Genomic DNA, 22,951 nt, shown 5'->3' with positions numbered 1-22,951 from the left:
TCTACACTTCATCCAAACCTCAAAGAGGTTTGGAGCGTGATGTTGCCTCAAGCAGCAACATCACGCTCCAATAACTCCAATAATAATAACTTTACCCTTAGAAGAACCCACACACTGGAGTAGAAGTCAGTTCGTCCTCTGGGGACCACGAATGTCTGGACGACATTTCACAACAGTCCCATTCAGTGTGGAACACGACGGTGTCCCCACTCCGGTCTTCCCAAAGGACTGTGTGTTTAGAGGGTTTATTCATTGGGGAGAAGGTCTCCAGGCTGAGGGTTTCACTCCATGCTCTTGACCTGCTTCCCTTCTTTCTCCATCTCAGGAAGCTTCACGCGACTGAAACTTATTTTCATTTTCTGCCGATTACATCAGCGAAAAAGCTTTTGGCGTGAAATTAAACGGCAGAGTTCAGTCTCACAACTACATGCACATGAAATATATATGAGACGTCCAGAATGGGACTGAATCAATGGGTTTACACACACACACACACACACACACACACACACACACATGCAGCTAGTGTACGGATTAAACCCTTTAACGCGGCACCATGAAGTGTTTATTTTGCCATATTTTTTTTATATCTGCAGGACACAACCTTCTAACACAAAAGCTTTTTATTCTTTGTCACGTAGCAGCCGCCGATCGTCGTCTCCGTCCAGAGGGATTACGTAATCTGGTATTAGTGCAGATTATCGTACGCCTGCACTGATCCCCATTTTTTTTCCTCTCTCGCATAAATGAGTGCAGTTTGACCACAACGCTGGCGGAAGGACACACACACACACACACACACACACACACACACACACACACACACACACACACCCACACACACAGTGGTTCTCATCATTAGAGCAGGACGAGGACATCTGGGAAGTTTGAACAAGTTCTCACAGTAAATATCTTGTAGGTAACATCGTGTTTGTTGCGTCACGTTCGGTCTGATTCATTATTTATGTGAACGTGATCTTTGATCTGTAACTTTATTGCATAATCCTAAACCAATACAGAGCAATGTGTCCTGGATCAAGAAGAATCAACATTCATCTGATCTTCCTGCTTCAGCAGGAACGTACGAAGCACATTGGGTCATAATATCGTGTTTCTAGTGAAATTATGATTGATTTCCTTAAACAGCTGATCAGCTTTTCTCTCAACAAACAGGTGTTGTTTGGGCCTATTTTTACCGGCGGATTAATCCTCCGGCTGTTTTCCTGTGCGAAGATGGAGCAGCAGTTCGGTCATAAATAACTAGATTGTTTATTTACGTTGGTGTTAATGCAAGAACTTGTTACCCAGTGTTGTTTTTAATCATTTCTTTGGACAACCATGGAGCACAGATGAAGACGATGAAGATGGACCCGGCTCAGGGATACAGCCCGTACAGCATGTTGTTGGTTTTAGTCTTTTAATGGGATTTGTTGACAATAAGAAAGCTGGGTGTGGTCATGTGACCTGTGTCAATAAGCATCTTCAGAAGCCCCGCCTCCATCTAATGGACACACGTCCAGTTTGTCTATTGAGTGAGCGTCCAGGCAACAGCCTGGAGGTCTAACAGAACAACAGCCCCCCCCCCATAAAAAAAAAGAGCACTGCAGGTCAACATACAAACACACAACAGATCAGACCAGTCATAGAGGGCACACAGTGTCCCCCCCCCCCTCCCTCCTTCACATGCTGCGTGACTGAAGACATCAGATCTGTGCTAAAGGTCTCTTACGCAAGCCTCATATCTAGTCCCATGTCCCCACGGGGGACGAACAACAGACTGAAGACGCTTCGCATTCGTTCCCCCGCTGCAGAGGCCAGGTCAGAGGTCACGGTGCTCCTCGTGGGACAGGAGCGGTCCACACCTCCTCCACACAGACAACGTCTTCGTCTCTCACCGATGGACCTCTCGTGACGCTCGGGTCTGATGATCGCTGTTCCAACGGAACGCCTCCGAGCCGCCGGTGACCTCCTCACTCCGCGTGTCGCCGCGGGCAACGAGCGGCCCGATGAGGACTTTTCACAGCCAACGAATCCCAGTGGTAACAAAAACTGGTAAAGTATCTGTTTTTGTATTTCAATAAGAGTTCAGGAAACAGCGTATTTAGTGCAACGGGAGGAAAAATATCCTTCACACATCAACGGATTTCTGCTCAGATTTTAGTCGACCTTCGACAGATTTTTGGGCTTTTGAGTCCTTTCCTGAATTGGTTTTTTTGATTAAAGTATCACTGAGGATTAAGGCGTAATCCGCTGCTGTGATTTGGTTCCACCTGAGCTTGGATACTTTGGTTCTGTCAGAGACAAGGAGCCGTAGAGTCTGGGCCTCCTAGCTGCCTCCTTTCGTACCCGCCGGCCCCTCTGCGGCGCCCCCGCATTTACACCCCCGCTCTCCGGCCAGCCCGGTGAGGAGCTCCAGCACCCTGATCTCGTGCTCCATGCGGGCCTTCTCCCTCCTCTCCTCCCGCTCGGCCGCCTCCCTCTGCCGCCGCTCCTCCCTCTGCAGCCACTGGGCCAGGAGGTCCTGGCGCCCCCGGGCCTGATCCTGCCGCTGGCTCTGCAGCTGCGACAGCAAGCCGCGCGTCTCCGACGCCAGCCGCTGGAAGCCCTGCGACAGGTGCTTGAGGCAGGGGGGCTCTGGGTGATGGGGGCCACAGGTGGGGAGGGGGTCGGCGTCTGGATCCGAGGGCGCCGGGTAAGGAGAGGAGGGCGATTGGGGAGATCGAGCTGGAGGTAGAGGAGCGGCTGGAATCGGGAAGGAAAGAGAGCTGGAGCTTCTCTCCACTGGTGGTGAAACAGGAAATAAGACACGATAGTGAGATTAGTGACGACAGGAGTGTGTTTGCACATTTAAAAACATGTCGTAGCTCCCGTAGTGGGACTTTCTGCTGGTCTTCATCAGGATTTAAAGACCATGAGATGTCAGAAGCTTTGTTATCACTCAGAAATCAGCTGCACTTCTATGTGATTCATCAGCTGATGTGAAACATCATTATTAAAAATGATATGCTCAATTTACATGCTCGATTATGATCTTAAAAGTATTGTGTTGCTCATTAAATAAACACTGTACTGTAATAAACAATCTTGTGTACAACCTAAGCACATCCTAATTATTCCCATTTCATTTAACCCGATCTCATTCAATATCAGGTTGAGTTTCAATCTGTTTGTCCACGTTTTCTTTCTCCAATGTTTGTACAAACATTTTTGCCGATAAGATGAACTTGAAATGAAACAGCGAGGGCAGACGACAGCGAGTCCAATCACAAAGCTTCACTATCATAGTCATGTTGGGTGGGTATTTGTCGTAATCACTGTACATACCAGTCATTTCACGATGGGTGGAGGATTCCAGATAAATGTCACGGTGTCTCGGAGGGAATCCCGAGTTGCTGAACTCGTACTCGTCTGTTGAGTCTTCTCCGTCCTCCAGCTTGACTCCAGAGTCCAGCGGCCACGGCTGATGTCCTCCTCTCTCTTCCAAAGACCTCAAACACTGTCTTCCAGCCCTCCCCAGAAAACCAAAGCGGTGTTCGCTGACCTCCGCGCCAGCGACCAGGTCCGCCGGGACACTTCCTGTCCTGTCGGCGGAGTCGAGGCGGTGCGCCGCCATCCCTTCCGGAGAGGCTAAATAGGGCCCTCCTCCGCCTCCTCCCGCGGACCTCCGGCCCAAAACCGCGTCCATCTCCACGAAATATTGGAAAGTGCAAGGCTGCGAGCCGTCGACGCTCCTCTGCAGCTTGGCCCTGGCGTAGTTGGCCTTCAGGGTCTTGACCCGGAGCCGGCACTGGTGCGGACTCCGAGAGAAACCCATCTCGCTCATGCGGGCCGAGAGGTGCTTGAAGACGTGCCGGTTGCGCAGGTTCTCCGCCAGGCTCTTCTGGATGCGCTCGTCGCTCCAGGCGCACAGCAGCACCTGGGTCTCCTCCAGGGTCCAGTTCACCGAGCGCTCGGCCTCCCTCTTCCCTGCACAGAGACACACCACGACGTCACGTTATAGAGCCCCGGTTTGTTTCATTCAAGACATTCAACGGACATTAGATGGATCCAATAGACAACAACTTTGTCGAGTCGCTCCACAATCAACAGGCCTCAGTAATCATTCTCCATGTCTAGCATTATGATCCCAAACCAGAACAACAGGGGATCAACTCATCCAAACATGGACCCAAGCTACACATGTTGGGTGAGGAGATCATAGCAGCTTCATGTGTGGTAGTGTATTCCTATAGAGGGCTGCTTATGACTATGCAGTAAACATAAAGGGTACTTGAGATACTTTGTCTTACAGAAGTTAGCCACTAAGCACACCAGCAATATTACGTATTAACTGGCTTTTATAACATAGTCCTGAATAGTGGCATTAACGCTGCCTTGGATCCATCTCTATTCTCACATCACTCATGCTAGCTGGTTAGCCTGCTAGCAAGCGGTCTGCCCACACTGGACATTACAGCATGACAGCTTCCATGCAGGGCCGGGTCTAGACAGGCATCTTGAGGGGGCATTGTGCTCCAGCATTTTAGTTTTAGATTTAGTTTGAGGGGGCACAACATTTATTTGAGGGGGCCAGGCCCCCTCTTGCCCCTGCCTAGACCCGGCCCTGCTTCCATGTGATAAAAAGTTGAAGACTAGCCAGTAAGCTAATTCATATACATATATATATATGGGGTAGAAAAGTACCGTAATATAACACTACAACACTCGGGACTTCATTTTGCAAAGAGGATGCTTATCGACCAAAGGTTCAACAGCTAAAGAACCGAGTGGAACCGAAGCGGGACGCTAGCTGGACGCAGCTAACAGTTAGCCGCTAACACCAAGCTACGGGACCAATGTCTCCGCTTCCCGTTAAAACACGACACGACGCGCGCGGGCTGCTTGGAAGACTCTTACTTTTGGTCGTGGAGACGCAGATGGTGGAGTTGATCATCGAAGGATTCATTTTTAACGGTCCGCGGAAAATGTAAACAACTCACGCGCACCGCGACGCCGCTCACTTCCGGGTGACGTCACCGGCAGTGCGGGACGTCACGTGTGTCGTGTGACCACTGAAAATGTTGATATAGATAATAATTTTAAATAAAAAAAGATTCTGCTGCTCGTAATGACAGATACGAAAAACAATAAAATGGATTGATAACGTTGTATTCTGCAATAATTTCTCCTGCGTCGTTTTTATTGTTCACACCAAAGCAATAAAAATAATTTGCATATTTTCCTGAAAATATTTTCACCTCAATCTGCAATACTCCAATTTTCCCGATATTGTATCTCTGCATGCATACAATTATTCATCGCTCCTCTGGGATCATTACAGTTTTATGTTGTATCTCAGAAGGATAATATGTGTTGGATATTACATGTTAGTTCTTTAATATGCAGTAAATTCATACAATACTGTGTGCTGTAGAAAAAGTCTTAAACGTGTTTACTATGAGTCTATGAAGTTAGATTTTAGTAATATGTTTGCTGCATATCCAATAATAAAAACTCATCCAATGGTAATGTGATGAACAGTATCAGCATGATAAAGAGTGAATACTAAAGACATGTAAATGTACACAGCAGTCTTAGTTGATTTAAAGAAGTAGACTTTGAAAATTCCATTATTCAATTACAGGAAGTAAACAAGGCACAGGGTACTGTGTTAAGAGGTCAAATTCTTCTCCCCCCAATGACTACGCACATGTTTTGGTGGTGGTGTTTTTAAACTCTGCTTTCGTGTTCTCGTGTGCAGAAGGAAGTATTTTCACTGAATCGAACCTCGGATGGTGAAGAGAACACAAACCGCTGAGCAGGACACACATGACAATGATAACAAAGTGCACCCCCCCATGATGCTTCAGACGTGCGCGTGCAGTCGAGACTCGTTTTAACGGATACGTGCAGACGCCACAGGCCGCAAACTCGTCCCGGCTTTCCATAATAAGAGGGCACCATCGGGGGGGGGGGGGGGCGGCCCCCGAAGAGGAGGCGAGGTGCTAATGGCTCGTCTCGTGCATTCTCTGGATGTCTGGTGTCCCTCCCTCCACCAACCTGCTTCATCTCCTCCGCCTTTCATCCACAAACAGCAGCGATTAGAGGTTGAAGAGGGGGTGGGGGGGTCCTAAAGTGATGCTAATGCTGGTTCGGGTCTGCTTTCCTGCGGTGACATTTGCATTTGGGGCTTTCAGCCTTTGTTCACTGATGGAGTGAGTTTAAAGTGATCTCTGAGGAGGAAGTCGGTGCTTTTTACAGTCGGAGGTTTTCCCCTTTTCAGATTCAGCCTTCAGTGCAGGACTTATGCAACGAGGCAGTGGAAGTACCTCGTTTACTCTCATTACCTCTTCTACTTCACCACATCGTTTGCTTCTTAATGGACTGCACACATGTAGTTTCAGATGATGTGATACAATGCAGAAGCTACAAAAAAAACCCCCAAAACACATGATGAGTGGGATGATGAATAGGCTCCTTAAAGGAAAGAAAGAAATAAATAGAAAGAGAAGTCTTACATTTTAAAAACGTTTTGTGTTTTCTCAACCTTTGGGAATAAAAGCAGGAAGCCCTTTTCTTCTGGTTAAAAGTTCTCTCTGAACCCAAGTTCCATCCTGGTGAATGTTTCCCTTCAAGAGTTCTCATGCAGCACTTCGTCCTGAGCCACAAACGGGCCCTCGGCTCAGAGTTGAGTTCTGGGGGGGGGGGGGGGGGTCAGATGACAGAAGAACACAGCCGGCACGTCACAGCCCGCCGGAGTCAAACGGCCCCGAGTACGTCGCACAAACAGGAAGTGGACCAAGTACACAGGCGAACACAGAGTACAAGTACTGTACACTTCACCAGGGGGGGGGGGGGGGGGGGCTTCTGTCTCTGGTACATGACCATCACAGGGGAATCACCTTGAGATTCCTTCTCTGAGATCGCTGTGAACCCTGAACTGCTGCCACCCCCCCCCCTCCCCCACAAACACACACACACGCATTCACACACACACACACTCACACACACAGGCATGCAAATGTGTCGCACAATACTCAGGAGACACACCTGGAGACAGGGGGGGTCGAGAGTCTGACTCGTCCCTCCTCATCATAGTTTTCATAGTGTAAAAACAACTTGTTTCATTGTTGCAGCATCAGACCCAGAAGGCTTCAACGTACGAAAGAAAAGAACCAGAACCATGATGTACGGCCGCCATGAAGGAACATGTCCTCCCCTGGATGGTCTGGCTCTCCCGTGGGTTGGGGGGGGGTTAGGGTTAGTGGGGGGGGGCAGGCCCTCTGGCCGTGTGACTTGTGATGCTGATGAAGGGGCCTGTGCCTCACCTCAGCTCACCTCACACGCTGGAGAGCGGTTACGTCAGCTGGGGCTGGCAGAGAGGATCTCTGCCCCCCCCCCCCACGCCTCCCCCCCCTTCATGTCTCCTGACAACAGGAGCCTCCGGCTGTTTGGATCAGCGGTAACTTTCACACCAGCTGAAGACTAAGACTCAACGTGGGAGCCGTGCAGCAATTCATGGAATCTGTGCTTTTCGGGGAGGGGGGGGGGGGGGGCGTTGGAGGGTGTGGGGAGGGGGGGGCAGCATGTTCAAAGTGACCTTTGTTCACTAAAACTGAATCAGTTCATTCGTGATGCCATGTGGAGGTTTTTGCCACATTTGAAGAAGAACGTCACTACATTGTACGACTGCACAGTGACCTCTGACCTCTTTGACCTTCGAGTCCTAGCAACGCGGATATTTCCGTCCCTCTTTAATTAAGGTGGGGGCCACACACATTCCTCACTAACTAGACGCCCCATTCTTAAAACAGACAGGAAGCCCTCTGGAGTCCTGCAGGAGGCGGAGGCTCCCAAGTCTCTCGGCGGTAATCAGAAGCTCAGCGTCGCCTGTCACAGCGGGCCGCGCAGAAAACACCCCCCCCCCCCCCCCCCCTCGTCGCTGGTATTTAGCAGCTGCACAGCACATGCCTCGGCACCACGGTGGGGCGGCCTGAAGGAAATCAAATAAAAACACGCATGGAGGGAGCGCGGAAGCGTTGTGATGTGGAGGTCTTCAAAGCTCCGGTGACTTACAGAAGTCGTGGTCGAGGTCGCCCTCTAATTTGCTCGCCATTTTTTTTTTTTTTATAGTAGCCACTCATTTGCAGAGGCCGCGTCGGACCGACAGCGCACTGATGATCCGTGCTTCAAAGCACTTCCTACGAGCTCCAGATGCCTCCACGAGGGGAAGGAGGCCCCCAAACATCCTCCAATGAAGAGCGAGAGATCATCGGTGTGGGTCTACTCATCCACTGATGCCACATACAGTGTACATGTATATATATAAATATATATATAGGTCACAGTGCACCTTCCTGTTGGTCATCGTGTCATTCTAAAATCATCTCCAGTCTTCTCGGAGTCACAGTCACACGCATCTGACGCCTCCCGCGGCGCCTTTCAAACAGGAAGCGACGCGCTAAAGGAGGAACAAAGGCTCCAGGAATAACTCTCGTTCATAACTGCACAATGAAGCCAAGAAGAATGTTGCTTACAGACAAACATCAAAGGAAGCCCCCCGTTGGAGGGTTAATGGGGAAATAACAGCGATCATATGACACGTATGACACGTACTCTACTTTGAAGAAGCTGCTGGTGCAAAAGGAGAATGAGGAACTGGAGGAGGAACCTCCCACCGACCTGTGAGCGGAATGTTCACCACGAGGAGTAAAAACCCAGAGAGGAACCAACCGTTTGAATAACAAGAAACAAAGCTGGTGGAGGAATCAATGCAGTTTTCTATTTTGGGAACGTTTGCCACCCCCCCCCCCCCCCCCCATCCCCGCTGTAGGGGATTGAGGAATGCGTCCCACCTAGGTCACCGAGGCGACCCCCGCCCCATGGCCGAGGAATGCCTGGCGTTCCACTGTTTTCACAGCGCAGACGGGCGTCCGCATTTCTTCTTGGTAAACTGACCCCGACCACACAAGAGGACCCCCCCCCCCGCCCCCCCGCCGCCCCCCTCCCAGGCCCCCGCAGCTCCAACTACTGTCAATCAACACCCAATACTCCCAGCACAGCTGATGGAAACCACGTGAAGGGAATGCTGGTTCTAATTGAAGCCAGAACAACGGGGTGTGGGGGGGGGGGGGGTGGTCGTCCTGTGGCTTCTATGAGGGGGGGGGGGGGGGGGGGTGGACCAAAGACCCGAACAGGAGAGAGTAAACCTCTTCTTCTCCCCTTGAAGAGCCTTCAAACTGTTAACATGTCTTCTTCTTGTGCTTTACGCCGTCATTAGTGTTCACCACTCAGTCCGGCTTCCTCACATACCCCCCCCCCCCCTCATGGCCACCTTTAAATACTAAAACCATCCAGCGATCGGCCTTGGAGACCCACCTCCCCAGGACGGATGGGTTTGAGGGTCGTCTTCGTGTGGACGGTCGCAAACGGATCCGTTTGGAAACAGCAGATCAGGTGTCTCGGGTTCGGGTTTGTTTGTCCAGTTGTCTGAAGGATTGAGGGGGAAACAAACAACATTTTACCAGTAAACACGGGTAAAAGGGGTGGGGTTAAACCCCCCCCCCCCCGTTGAGTTCTCAAGCGGATTGGACTGACGAGGCCGATTCGATCATCACTTCCTCGCGTGGTTTATTCTCTAATGGGGCCCCTGATGGTGGATTCAAAGACGCAGAGGGAACACAATCCAATAAATTATGCAAATATTTCCACCTGCCGCCAGCAGTGTGTGTGTGTGAGTGTGTGAGGGGGGGGGGGGGGAATAAGAGGGGGGGGGGCCTCAAAAGCAGCCAAACAACAAAATCATTAAAAACGCAGAGGAGCTGCGCTGTGGGGCCGGGGGTCAGCGGTCTGGGGCCCTCGTAATGAGCCCGAGCAGCTGGGAGGCTGAGGCATGTGTGTGTCTGTGTGTGTGTGTGTGTGTGTGTGTGTCTGTGTGTTGATTCACTGACGGCTTTATTGGTTTGACACAACGATGCGACACAACGTCGGGCGGAGGGCGTCGATGAATTATTCACTAAGGACATAACAAGAAATTATTTCTCTTTTGTTATTCAAATGGAAATATAATAATCTAATACAACGCTTGATGTCTCGCCAAATGAGAATGTGAAAAAAAAAAGATTTAAATGAATTTGACAAAATGATTATCAGCCAGTCAATCGCCTGTGAGTGGATGAAAGACGCCTCCAGTCACAGAGAAACACGTCAAACTCAATCATGACACCCGGAAACATTCAAAGGTGCATTTAAGTATCAGCGCGTTGGCTTATTAAACAGCATTGTGGGGAAATAAGAAACGCTGCATGCATGATGAGTCTAAATGTGAACCTGAACAATGCTGACGGAGCAGCAGCTCCACCCAGGCAACAGGTCAAATATTTGGGAGTTGCCTGGACAGATGACATCAGGGAAACATCGGACTCCTCCCAGGCTCTGGTTCTGGTTATTTCTCATGTTTGCATGATGGGAACTTTAGGAAACCAGGGAAACAATGAGACACCAACCCCCCCCACTTCCCTTTTTGCCTGACAGGAGATCAGCAGACTGAGAGAGGAAGCTCCGCCCACGATCAATACCAAACTGATCACTAGATGTGTTTATTATGAGTGACAGAATCACCCAGAGCTTCAGTCCGTGTGGGATGAAGGTCGGACCAGGTATTAGAGGAATGGCCTTTGACATTCCTCTTGTGAAATGAATCAGAATTCGTCTCGTTTATCAACGCTTCTTGAAGGCCACATTTTTTACTGTGAGATGGAACGAAAGGAACGAAGACGCGATCACGACCCACAATTCATGAGATTGGAGTTGAAACATTTCAAACTACTATCTACTATCAGTACAGCATTATTATTATTATTACAGACTCTTTAACCTGAGAAGAATTGAGGAGCTTTGGAGGCTGAGACCACAGAAAATGTCCAGCCAATAGCTGAGGTGGATCTCATACGCTTCATTCAGTGAGTATTTATTGATGACCAGATGTGGTTCAAGTGTCCCACCAAGCAACCCGAGAGCCCACAGCTGGGATCACTTGAGAGGCGCTGAGAGCTTTGGGTGCGTTTGGTTGCTATGATACGGACTATCAGATGAATGAAGGAAGGCCGCGTCCTGTTGAAGGAGACGGCTACTTCTTCTGTGCTCCTTGTCCCGCCCCCTTCTCTGCTGTGATTGGACGGCCTGGTAAAATCTGCTGGCGATTTGAGTTTTAACCAGTTGAACATTAAGCTTTTCGCAGGACAACATGCAGAATGAAGTAAACGCTCAGCACATTGTGCAACACCAGCTGCTCTCATACTGCTTTGGTAGAAGACTCACACACACACACACACACACACACAGACACACAACTCCTAACACATCAGCCACTGTCATGTTCAATGACCTGGAGGCGGGGTTAAGACTTGATGCTGCCACCATCGGCTGCAGCAGCAGAGGAACATCATGCTGTCGCCCACTAATCCAGCCGGGTCAGTGCTGGACGGTTCCCCCGCTCCCCACGCCTCCGTTAGCAGCACCACCCACACGAAGAAGAACTGAAGACCGGACAAGATGACATCATTCGCAGGCCTTATGTAACTGCGTGGGGTGACTCGGTCAGCTGGGACAGGCGTTTTTATTTGGAGCTCTTTTCCCTCTCGGTACTTACTTTCAGGAGAAGAAGGATGGATGGAAAGAAAGATGGCAGGATGGACAGATGGATGGCAGGATGGACAGATGGATGGCAGGATGGAGGATGGACAGATCGAAGGATGGATGGGAGGATGGAGGATGGATGGAAGGAGGGACGGATGAACAGATGAACGGATGGACGGATGAACAGATGGGTGAATGGAGAGACGGATGGATGGATGGACAGATGGACGGACGGATGGATGGACTTGTGCCACTGAGGATGCCACGTTGCGGTACCTCTGAGACAAAGAGGGGCACAGATGGCGGTGAAAGGTACCAAATGGCCCGCTGCAACCCGTCCAGATGGATCCTGCTGCCGGATTGGTTAGTTTTCTGCCTCTGAATAGACGGGCGTTTTGCACTGAGACGAACAGAGAAGACATGAAGTGGAACCTTTGGCCAGAGGCACGTCATAGATGCTGTGTAACCCAAAAGTCACCTTCAGCCTGAGTTCATTCTGACTTCACTGCTTTACGTTTGGAGATGTAATAAAACACCTGTTGTTTCATTCAGCACATAACTCTGTGTGTTTGACAGCACCAAACAGGTGGCCACGTCCAGCGTGGAGCTGCGCCAGGTAAGCTCACCCCGAAGGCATCACTCCCCCCTCCTCACGGTGCCGGATCCCAAAGAACACCGCCCACGATGAGCTGTGAATCCTGACGCTTTGGGTGCAGTACTCCTGGCACAACGAGGACACATTCCAGCCTTGAGACTGGCGGGTTTTAAGGTGGAATGTGGAGTTTTTTCTCAGCAGGTCCTGTACAGACGGTACTGTATCGCCATGTGCACGCCTGGACTGCGATGTGCTGCCTCCCGTTCCTCCCTGTGTGTGTCTGTGTGTGTGTGTGTACTTTGTGTGATGTCAGGCTTTTGGAGTGTAACGGAAGCCCGGCCTCCCGACGACAATAAAACACTTTCTACATTTTATAAACAATGAAGATGGATGAAGGAGGAACAAGAACATGTGGAAGGACGCTCACCACTGAAGATTCACTTCAGCAAAGGAGTCAAGGATCTCAAACCAGTTTTAAATATCTGAGTTTTACATCTACCAGACGTTCATGTGACACCAGGTAGCACGGTAACCAGTCACAGTGAAACACCTCGAGTTTGTCACTGTATCGATTCTGAAAACGTCGTGTTAACGGCTTCAACACAGAGTTTTTAAATGTTGTTAGTGTTCAATGAATAATTCATCTAAAAAGTTAACACACTAAAACCATCGGTGGCGTCCCGCTTGTACTCCATGTACTTCAGGTCGTTGTTTGCTTCCTCTTCGGGGGGGAGGAATGTTTTCACGCATTCAAGTTCAGTGTTCTTTTCGCCGCTTGTAACAGAAACCCACACCTCGTCAGGCGCGGCGTGGGTTTCTGTTGTTTTTTTGGGGGGCGGATTCGTCGGATCGGCTCTGCTCACACGTCCACGCTGACAGCAAAACGCTGCCGTTAAAGCTTTGAAGAGGAGAACAGGCTGCAGCGCAGACAGGAGACTCCGTGGGAGGCGACTGCGAGCGGAGAACGCCAGTACAAAAGACCAGTCGAGAGCAACTGGCACCTCCGAGGCTGGTGGAGGAAACACACTTCGCTGATGGAGCCGAGGAAAGGAGCTAAAGAGACTTAAATCTTAGAGTCCTCCACTAAACACCACTGCTTCAGACCTTCCTGTGACCTCCCTCCTCCTGCGGTCTGCATAATCTCACCACGGGCCTTAATCTCAGATGCCTTCTGGTGAGCGACGATGGGATGAAGATGGACTTTTAGGCTGAATCGGAGACGTCTGTGTCGCAGCCATTCAGGCCCCCCAAAAATAAATAAAAAAAAACAAAGAAAAACCTGTGAGAAAAAAATGTGAGGAGACGTTAATCCCGGCAGGTTGCGTAATCACCCAGCTGGAGCACATCGAAGACGCAGCCGAGAGGATGATCCTTGTGGATTACTCTCCACTCGGAGGCCACAATCTGCCTCTCCACACAAAGAACTCAAAGCCAAAGAAAGGACCTCTGCACACGGGCAGAAGGTCCTTCAGCCTACGACCCGCAAACTCACATGTTGTAAAGGTTTCACAATGTAGGACTTGTTGTGTTTTAGAGGGAAGCAGGGAAGAAAAAGCTGCTTCATGAGCTACTTTTACCAAACTGCTCTAATAAACCAGCGGCAGGGAAAATTAAGCAAAACAGATGATCCTTCTTTAGATTCCAGGATGTGGGCCTGGTGCAGGAACAGGTGCTTCATCCAGGAAGCTAAAGATGGAGCAATGTGTGCAGAGGTGGACGTATCACACGCTGCTTTGTGGAAAGATGATCTGAAGCCTCGAGCTGATCTCAAAGGGCAGTTGTGCACGAACTCAAAGTACACAGGAGGAAGCAGGAGGAGGAGCCAACGGAGGGGGCGGGGCTTCCGCTTCCAAGATCCACGAGGAAAGGTTTTCACTGAACGCACATCTGACTGATTTTAGTTAATATTTTAACATCTGCAATTGAGTCAACTAAGGTTCAGCGTTTGTTCACGTGATAAAATATTTGATCAATGCGGATGTTTTATTTAACATTCTATTCTTTCACGTCTCCTTCAGTTGATGAAGTCACCTTGTTCCTCCTCATTGATTCATTATTCATCTCATGTCGTGTCAGGTGGAAGCGTCCTGAAGGTTTCGTATCAGCTTGCAGACCCTCAGACAGACAGAATGGGGCTACAGGCTCCGCATGTCTTTCTGTATTCGGATAAACACGCAGCAGATACTTTCAACTGCTGCGAGACCTTGAAGACTGACACCGTTCTGCCTCCTGCTCTCAACGCCATCGCTGACTCCGACCTATTTGCATTTATTGAATCCAAAAGGAGCTTCAGATTCCATCAAACCAGGAGTTTGACATCTTGCACCGCGGATGGGGATCTTTTTTTTTTATGGATACCACTACTCTTATCCTTATACTCCTCGTCATCGCCAGGGCTCGTCTCTACGGGCGCCATGGCGTCAATGGCGAGTGCGACCACCAGCACCACTCATACGAGGACCCCAGTGGGGCTTTTTCTTGAGTTGGCTCTAGACGTTTGGACACATGAATTGTTTGGCATTCATTCAAAGCGTGCTGTTGGCTGAACATTGATCGGATGGACTCTGATCTTCAGTCCGTTAAAGGGTGCAGGGCAGCAGCAGCAGCTGCGGTCAGCTCTTCGGGAGCAGCATCGAGGGAGCATCCGTTTCAAAACGTGGCGTCTGCAGATCAAAACGTTGCCTCCGGGGCGTCGGAGGCCCGGCGCGGCGAGCGCTCCTACGGGGTCGCACCGCGAGGCGCCCTCTGGGCAGCTGTGAGTTTGTGTTGGAAACGTGCTTCCACTGGCGGGAGAGAAGGATCTGACCCTGCAGCAGGAAGCCTTTTCATTGGAGGGCGGATTCTGCAGAACAAGCAGAGTTACGGCTTTGGAGGCGGGACCATCACTCAACGTTTAAACAGCGACTCTTTACTGCTGATCGAATGAAACACAACGCTGAACAGTTTATGAAAGCATTCCCTTTCTCCACTGCGGTGCAATGAGGAGCAGAGGCGGGACGCTTCGGGCTTGGAGCCTGCAGAAGTGGAAGAGTTGGGCGGCTGATATGAGCAGAGCATCATGTGACCCGTCTCCTCCAATCACCTGGAGAGGCCATCGGTCCGTTCTGCATGCGAGTTCAGTTCTGTTTCTCATCAGCAGCGACCTCCACGACGTCCGCTTGGTTCTTGTTGTCACGTCCAGGCGACGTGTTTGTCAGAGTGCATGATGGGTAATGGTCTGGCAGACATCAGCCTTGCTGTTATAGCTGTTATTCTAAAGATCAATTGCATTTTCCCGCATCATGCGGTGATATAAATACAGTTTACCTGCAAATAAAGTTTACATCGTAGTAACGATGAAGCATCAGTATCTGTGAGAGGTTCCTGATTTCTAGAACCTCCTTCAGGATGGATTTGGGGTTTGTCCTTTAGCGGCTGAGGACTTAAAGTGAAGACATTCAGTATCAACAGCTTCTACAGCTCAGTTAAATAATTCTTATTTTATGTTATTCCATAATAACGCTTTCAGATTTGATCCGTCCTTGTTCTAAAATTAATGCACATAAATATGAGGTAAAAATCCTCCTGTGTATGAATTATAATGTGTTAGTGGGGGACGTGGTGTCGGCTGCCGTGATGATTGATGATCTGTTAAAAATGATTGGACTCTGGTCCTGGTTTTGTCTGATTATTCCTTCATGTGTCACCTTTTCTGGGTGAGCGCCAGATGTTTATGCTCCACCCAATTAGTCAGTTATCATTACTGTGTGTTAGAGACACACAAACCCCTCCATCATTCATCCTGCCCCCCCCGATGGGCCATTAAAGGTTCACTGATGTCCATCAGGAATACACAGGAGAGTATTCATGCTCTACAGAAGAAATGATTAAGAATAAACCTGGAAACTCATTTTTGGACTTTTCTTAATAAGACAAAATTATTTTAAGCTGTCCCTGATCTCAAGTTTACGACTAAATCCAGGTTCGTACAAACTAATTACTAATTAAGACGGAGCAAACTTGACCTTTAAGGCCCCTCTTCATGGAGACGTGTCTTTTGAGGCTTGGGTCCAGATGAAAGGAGCAGCTGTCTTCCTTCTACACATCGAGTCAGTTGTCAAGGACTCCGCGTTGCATCAAGGGTCACATGACCGCGAGGCCAAAGCCACGTGAGCCACGTGAGCGCCGGCGTGGCGAGGGGCTCCGTAGCGATGGCGGTCCCAAGGGATCCATTCATTCATTGATGAACACGCTGTAGAACCAGCACCACGTTATTTCCCCCCGCTGCTCCCAGTTCTTCTGTCAAACATCTCAATGACGCCAACTTTTAGAACTCGGCAGCTTCTTTCTTTTGTACATTTCAATTGATTTAACATTGTGAAATTCTGCGGCTGCATTCTGTGTTTTCTTTTAAAATATCTTTGATGAATGATTTGGTTGATAAAAAGCCCCCCCCGGGGGCCGAGCTGCAGGTTTGGAAGTTTGACTTTAATGTGTTTTTGCGCAGCTTTGACAGGTTTTCTTTGGCTTCAGCTCTTTTAACTCTTTTAACTCTTTTAACACTGAGCTCCTCTGAGCAACCGCAGGGAGAAGAAACATCAGTCCGAACCCCCCCCCCCAACACCACCGGAGTGTCTCTCGCCACATTCCCTCCGAACCCCCCCCCCCCAGTGTAAAGATTCTCTCTCTTCTCTTCTCTGCAATGTATTCAAACATTAGCCGGGTTCAGCCGCAGGTCACATGAATATTGATGCTGTCGGATGCCCAAAAAACACATCTTCTTCCCCCTTAAGGGGGGGGGGGGGCATACTGTGCAAACCAAATGATAGAAAATGATGAGAGGCAGCATAACATGTATCCAGCAGCTCAGTGGGTCTCCTCCATCACGCCCTGGTGGGGGGGGGGGGGGGGGGGGTGGAGCTACAGTAAGCTTAGCTTAGAATGGAAACAGAAGTAAACCAGCATGTTGCACCTGAGTGTCTCTATTTGCTTGTTCCTCTCCATCTGAAAAATTGTTTCTTTAAAAATATATTATTAGAAATAAAACCTTTGAGATTTAAATCACACTGCTCCTCTTAACCAAAATAATGCCGTATCAATTCATTCCATTTATTAGCAGCAGGATCTTGTTAATATTATGTATTATTATATTATATATAATACTATATATTATTATAATATTAGTTATTGTACTGTCTTCATGCACCTTCCGCCAAGACAATTTCCATGTATGTATGTATGTACAACATATTATGGCAATAAACGTTTCCGGATTCCTGATTAGTCAGAAATATTCACTAGTTTATGCCTCTATGTTCGTTGCTGCACACACTAAACTTATGTTTATTCTTCCTCTAAAACCAATTTATTGTTTTATCACTATTAACACCTTTAACAGACTCTTTGATCAACGTGCTCACCCCCCCCCCCCCCAACACACACACACACACACCTACACACCCTGTCAATCAAAGCCCTAGTGACAGCACAGAGTCAACCTGCAGTGACATCATGACGATTAACCTGTTTATTGCTCCCTCATTAATCATCTGGCAGCTTTATTCCCCCCTCCCCCCTCCCACCACACACACACACACACACACACAAACACACACACACACTTCCTTCTAAAGCAGTGAAAGCGGCTCATCTTTTCTCTAGTGTCTCCTCCTGCAGGAAGTGTTGACGCTGTGAGGTCATTCCGGTTTTGTGAAGGCAGAACTCACCCTTTGTGGAAGGTGGCGGATAAACTGAGGAACACCGTGACACGGCTCGGAGGAACGTAACCATGGTTTCCAAGGAGATGATGGGAACTCTGTCTTAATGTGACAAATGCTTCACATTTTAGTTTCCATTTCACACTGAAGCACAGCGACCAAACGATTCCGGAGACATGGAATTAAGAAGCAATCCGCTAGTCTTAGCTTCGGGTTGCAGTCTGAATATTGAATATAATAATAAGGGTTTTGTGTCGTCCCCCCCCCCCCCCCCCGTGACAGACGTGCTGTGACAGATTAACACGGCCTTGTCCTGTTGTACAATTTAACAAATGACTTAACAGATGTAATGTGACTTAACAGAAGCGTGTGCTTGGCCACGGGCCAGGGCCCCCCCATGAATAAAACATTTCAGCAATAAGAGAGAAGATGTGAGTCTCCTTACAGTAACAAAGACTAACGGCTCACTGTCTGATCCCACATCTGCTCATAGCATGCACGCATGCACGCTGCAGCCCCCGAGCCTCTCTCATGCATAAATTAAAGAAAACACACCGCTTGTTGCGAGGCTTTGTGGCGAGACGCGATAAGAGGAGCGGTTCCCCCCCCCCCCCCCCCCCGGAGCTTCAGACGGGAACGCCACCGCTTCTGATAGCGACACGATCAATTAGGCAATCTGTGCTGGGGGGCTAATCAGTAAAACTAAGATGCATTTCTTCCCATATGTGTCTTTATGTGTCTGATATTGGTTGTTTGCACCAGTGCAGCGACGGTCTAATGGAAGCGTTTCATGGCTCATGGTCTGTGACACAGAATCCTTTCTGAAAGCTGCTGACTCCTCTGATCTCATTTTATTCATCCACACGCTTTAGTAACATTTTCAGACTGTGTTTTGTTTTGTTTCTTTCTTAAAAGGCAGCGACACAACAACAACAGCGGATGTCAAGACATGCTATGGTAGCAGCCAGAGGTGTGGACTCGAGTCATGTGACTTGGACTCGAGTCAGACTCGAGTCATGAATTTGATGACTTGAGACTCGACTCGACAAAACGTACAAAGACTTGCAACTCGACTTGGACTTGAATACCGATGACTCGTGACTTGACTTGGACTCGAGCCCTTTGACTCGAGAAGACTTGCTACTTCCCATGAAAACTGGGGGAGAACATTTTCACACCACCGCGCCGCTCTGTTTATCTGCATCTGTCAAAAAAATGTGTGCCACCTGTATGCAGAGAGCGCTGCCTGAACAACATCCAATCACTGCAGTCCATTTAACCGTATCAACGAGACAGCTCGTTCATGGTTACAAAAATCGGGATTTTTGAACCCGGATTCAGACTCCGATGGAAATCCTCGCCAACATTATGTCAACGTCCGTTTTAAAGTAGTGTAATGAGCTGAGTTAAAAGTTATTAGTTAATCAGTTATGCAGATGTTGCATGTGTTCACGTTATGCTCCGTTACCAGCTGTAGTTACGCGAGACAACCCGAGTTTTGGGGGGCCGTGTATGCGGAAGTGTTCGTTCGGCGTGGTGACGGCCAACAGTGACCGAAGTTGAGTTGTTTTATATAAATAAATGCAGCGGAGTTGCAAGCCAGTCATCGCCTCCTTATTTACGCTGCAGCATTGGGGTGAGCGTTACAGTACTATAACACAGTCACAGTCGATCCACCATTACCCTTCCCTTCGTAGTCTAGGTCTGTGAGGCAGCGCACCATCACCCAGGGTTCCCCGTCCCCACTATAATAAAATGACTCGAAATGACTCTAAACTAAAATGGTACGACTTGTGACTCGACTTGAGACTTGTTGGCTGTGACTTGTGACTCGACTTGGGACTTGCTTCGTCTTTGACTCGACTTGACTCGGGACTCGAGGGCAATGACTTGAGACTTGCTTGTGACTTGCCTAACAGTGACTTGATCCCACCTCTGGTAGCAGCTAACAAATCTTAGCTTGTTTTACAAATATGGTGTTAATGAGACTTTAAAGCAGAGACGTAGACTGAGAGGATGGAGCTAAATGGACCATCATGCACTAAATGAACATCATGCACCAAATGAAGCTTAGGCGAAAATTCAGTCAGGAAGACTGGACAGGCGTTGCCATTCTCGGTAGGCTTCCTCTCTCCATGGGGGTACACGGCCAGCTGATTAGGGGCGGGGTCAGGTAGTACCAGCCAACTAGATGTGGGTGGTGTTACCGTAAACCAATTGCATCAGGGCTGGCAAACGCTAAAAGACTGTTCTCTCTCTCTGCTGTCAGTTGTCATTTCAGCGCACCAAAGGCGACCCGCCACCACCCCTGACACCTCCAATCTACAGCAGTACCTGGCACATCAGGAAATTGGAGCAACTTATTCTCTACCACCATCACCAGTGTCTGGACTCCCGAAGGGGGGGATATAGCTCGGCTCAGCATCCCGGCCCCTGGTCTTTCCTACGGCTGGATGGAGTCCAAGCCCCAAACACATTGCAATAACAAAATTAATGCATGTTATAATAAAGCACTGTTCAAACTTCAACAAGTCTCTCCGGATTGAAATGAACATCATGCTGTATCGAAGAACTAGAGACTGGGACCATAAACTCAGGTTTACAATGTTTACTGGATGAATGAATCAAGAGAGAAGTAGAGTTATTTTCCCATTGATGTCTATGGGAGCAGAGGAGTCGCCCCCTCCTGGTCACTACACAGAAGTAGAGTCATTTCCTCATAGACATCTATGGGAGCAGAGGGGTCGCCCCCTGCTGGTCACTACACAGAAGTAGAGTAATTTCCTCATAGACGTCTATGGGAGCAGAGGAGTCGCCCCCTGCTGGTCACTACACAGAAGTAGAGTCATTTCCTCATAGACATCTATGGGAGCAGAGGAGTCGCCCCCTGCTGGTCACTACACAGAAGTAGAGTCATTTCCTCATAGACGTCTATGGGAGCAGAGGGGTCGCCCCCTGCTGGTCACTACACAGAAGTAGAGTCATTTCCTCATAGACGTCTATGGGAGCAGAGGAGTCGCCCCCTGCTGGTCACTACACAGAAGTAGAGTCATTTCCTCATAGACGTCTATGGGAGCAGAGGAGTCGCCCCCTGCTAGGCACTACACAGAAGTAGAGTCATTTCCTCATAGACGTCTATGGGAGCAGAGGAGTCGCCCCCTGCTGGTCACTACACAGAAGTAGAGTCATTTCCTCATAGAGGTCTATAGGAGCAGAGGAGTCGCCTCCTGCTGGTCACTACACAGAAGTAGAGTTATTTCCTCATAGACGTCTATGGGAGCAGAGGAGTCGCCCCCTGCTGGTCACTACACAGAAGTAGAGTCATTTCCTCATAGACGTCTATGGGAGCAGAGGAGTCGCCCCCTGCTGGTCACTACACAGAAGTAGAGTCATTTCCTCATAGACGTCTATGGGACCAGAGGAGTCGCCCCCTGCTGGTCACTACACAGAAGTAGAGTCATTTCCTCATAGACGTCTATGGGAGCAGAGGAGTCGCCCCTGCTGGTCACTACACAGAATTAGAGTCATTTCCTCATAGACGTCTATGGGAGCAGAGGAGTCGCCCCCTGCTGGTCACTACACAGAAGTAGAGTCATTTTCCCATAGATGTCTATACAAAAAGATGCAACAATAAAAAAACAAATGCTATAATCAAACAAAGAGGTGCATTTAAAACGTGTTAAACGTTGTTCTACTGCACGCGGTGATGTCATACACAGTCCGGACTAAAACCAGCAATGGCGTTGCTCTGATTGTTTTCTTTCCATCGGAGCGGGGAGAAAGCGTCGAGGGGGGGCGGGGGGGTGCGGAGCTTGGCTCTTCCTCCCATGGAGCCTAATGTGAGGGCTTACGGATCAGCGCCTAAACTCATTACCCTCGCCGGGTCTCCCGCTCGGCCGTGACTGCTCCGATTAGAGGCGCCTCACGCCGCTTTCTAACGATGACCATGAAGGGATGGATCTAAACGGTCTTTAAAACGTCACATTTATATTTTCTTCTTTGTGAGACGTGAAATCCCTCCTTGTTCGTTAAACCCACCCTTTGATTCCTGATGATCCAATTAGCTGCACTTGGCTTTTACCTCCTGACTAAGCCGTGCAGGTTCTGTTGTTCTACTACTGAATGTTCACTCTGTGTAGAGCAGAAACACCTCAGATGTTACACGCTGGATTAAAGATGCACATCCTGCTCCTCTGCAACAACGTGTGAAGGAATCTCTATTTTCCATGAGCTCCTGAGAGAAGAAGGGAGTTGTAAATATGTCCGCTGTGTTGTAACAACTAAATGCTGTCAGATCATTTCTAGAATTTGGCTGGAGCTGAAATCACTTACGTTCACATAAGCTTCTCTTTGTTTTTTTTCCTGAGCCAACGAGCACAAGTCGTCGTATTCGCTCATATTCATGGAGCCTCTACAGTGGGGCTTTAATAAGATAACCCTTCTTATTGGGGTTAATCAGCTTACTGCTGCGTGGCGCCGCCTCCCCAAACAGCTCCGACAGCCACTGGGCCAATTTCATTTCCTCCTGGATTAGTGGGTTTGGAGAGGGGGTGAAAATGGGAATATTAGCCCCCGTGGTCCTTTGGACCGGCTGCCACACAGAAAGTCAAAGTGTGGGGGGGGGGGGGAGGGGGGCGTTACTGTGGGCGTTGTGCCGGGTGTGTTGACCCGCCTTGGTAAGTGGTGCTAGTGGGCGGCTCCGAGTTCCCAGTGTGGACGGATCAAAGTCCCATCCACGCCCTTTCACAATAAAAGCCCTCGACACTGAAACCAATGGGAGAGCTCAATGTTTAGTTGTGCGGCTTAATAGCTCATTGGGGTCGTATGTCTGTTTTTTACTAGCACATATCTGACACCTATGCGCTCGCTTTTATCCCAGTTGCCTGGCAACGGAGGTCAGAGCATATCACAGGTAGACAAGAAGCGTAGGTCAAAAAAAGGTAAACCAATTGACACTTAACTGCTGCCACGCGGAGGGTAAAGAGATGATGTGGGGAATGTTTTCATTGAATTCAAGAACCAGGAAGTCGAGGCTCAAAACATC

At 49.1% G+C, this 22,951-nt stretch overlaps 1 protein-coding gene across 1 annotated transcript; it reads right to left on the bottom strand.

Annotated features, from left to right (window-relative positions):
• Positions 1 to 1,120: 1,120 nt before the first annotated feature.
• LOC119224895 (uncharacterized) lies at positions 1,121 to 5,026 on the bottom strand. The gene is made up of 3 exons (XM_037482362.2): positions 4,897 to 5,026; positions 3,325 to 3,966; positions 1,121 to 2,781 (listed from the first exon to the last, which is right to left on the bottom strand). Exons 1-3 carry the CDS (start codon positions 4,943 to 4,945, stop codon positions 2,327 to 2,329), a joined length of 1,146 nt encoding a protein of 381 aa, XP_037338259.2. The 5' UTR covers positions 4,946 to 5,026; the 3' UTR covers positions 1,121 to 2,326.
• Positions 5,027 to 22,951: the final 17,925 nt, after the last annotated feature.

Source organism: Pungitius pungitius, chromosome 5 (genome assembly GCF_949316345.1).
Source record: "Pungitius pungitius chromosome 5, fPunPun2.1, whole genome shotgun sequence".
Taxonomy (NCBI): Eukaryota; Metazoa; Chordata; class Actinopteri; order Perciformes; family Gasterosteidae; genus Pungitius; species Pungitius pungitius.
The sequence above is the reverse complement of the archived record's forward strand: the minus strand, read 5'-3'. Positions and strand labels throughout refer to the sequence as shown.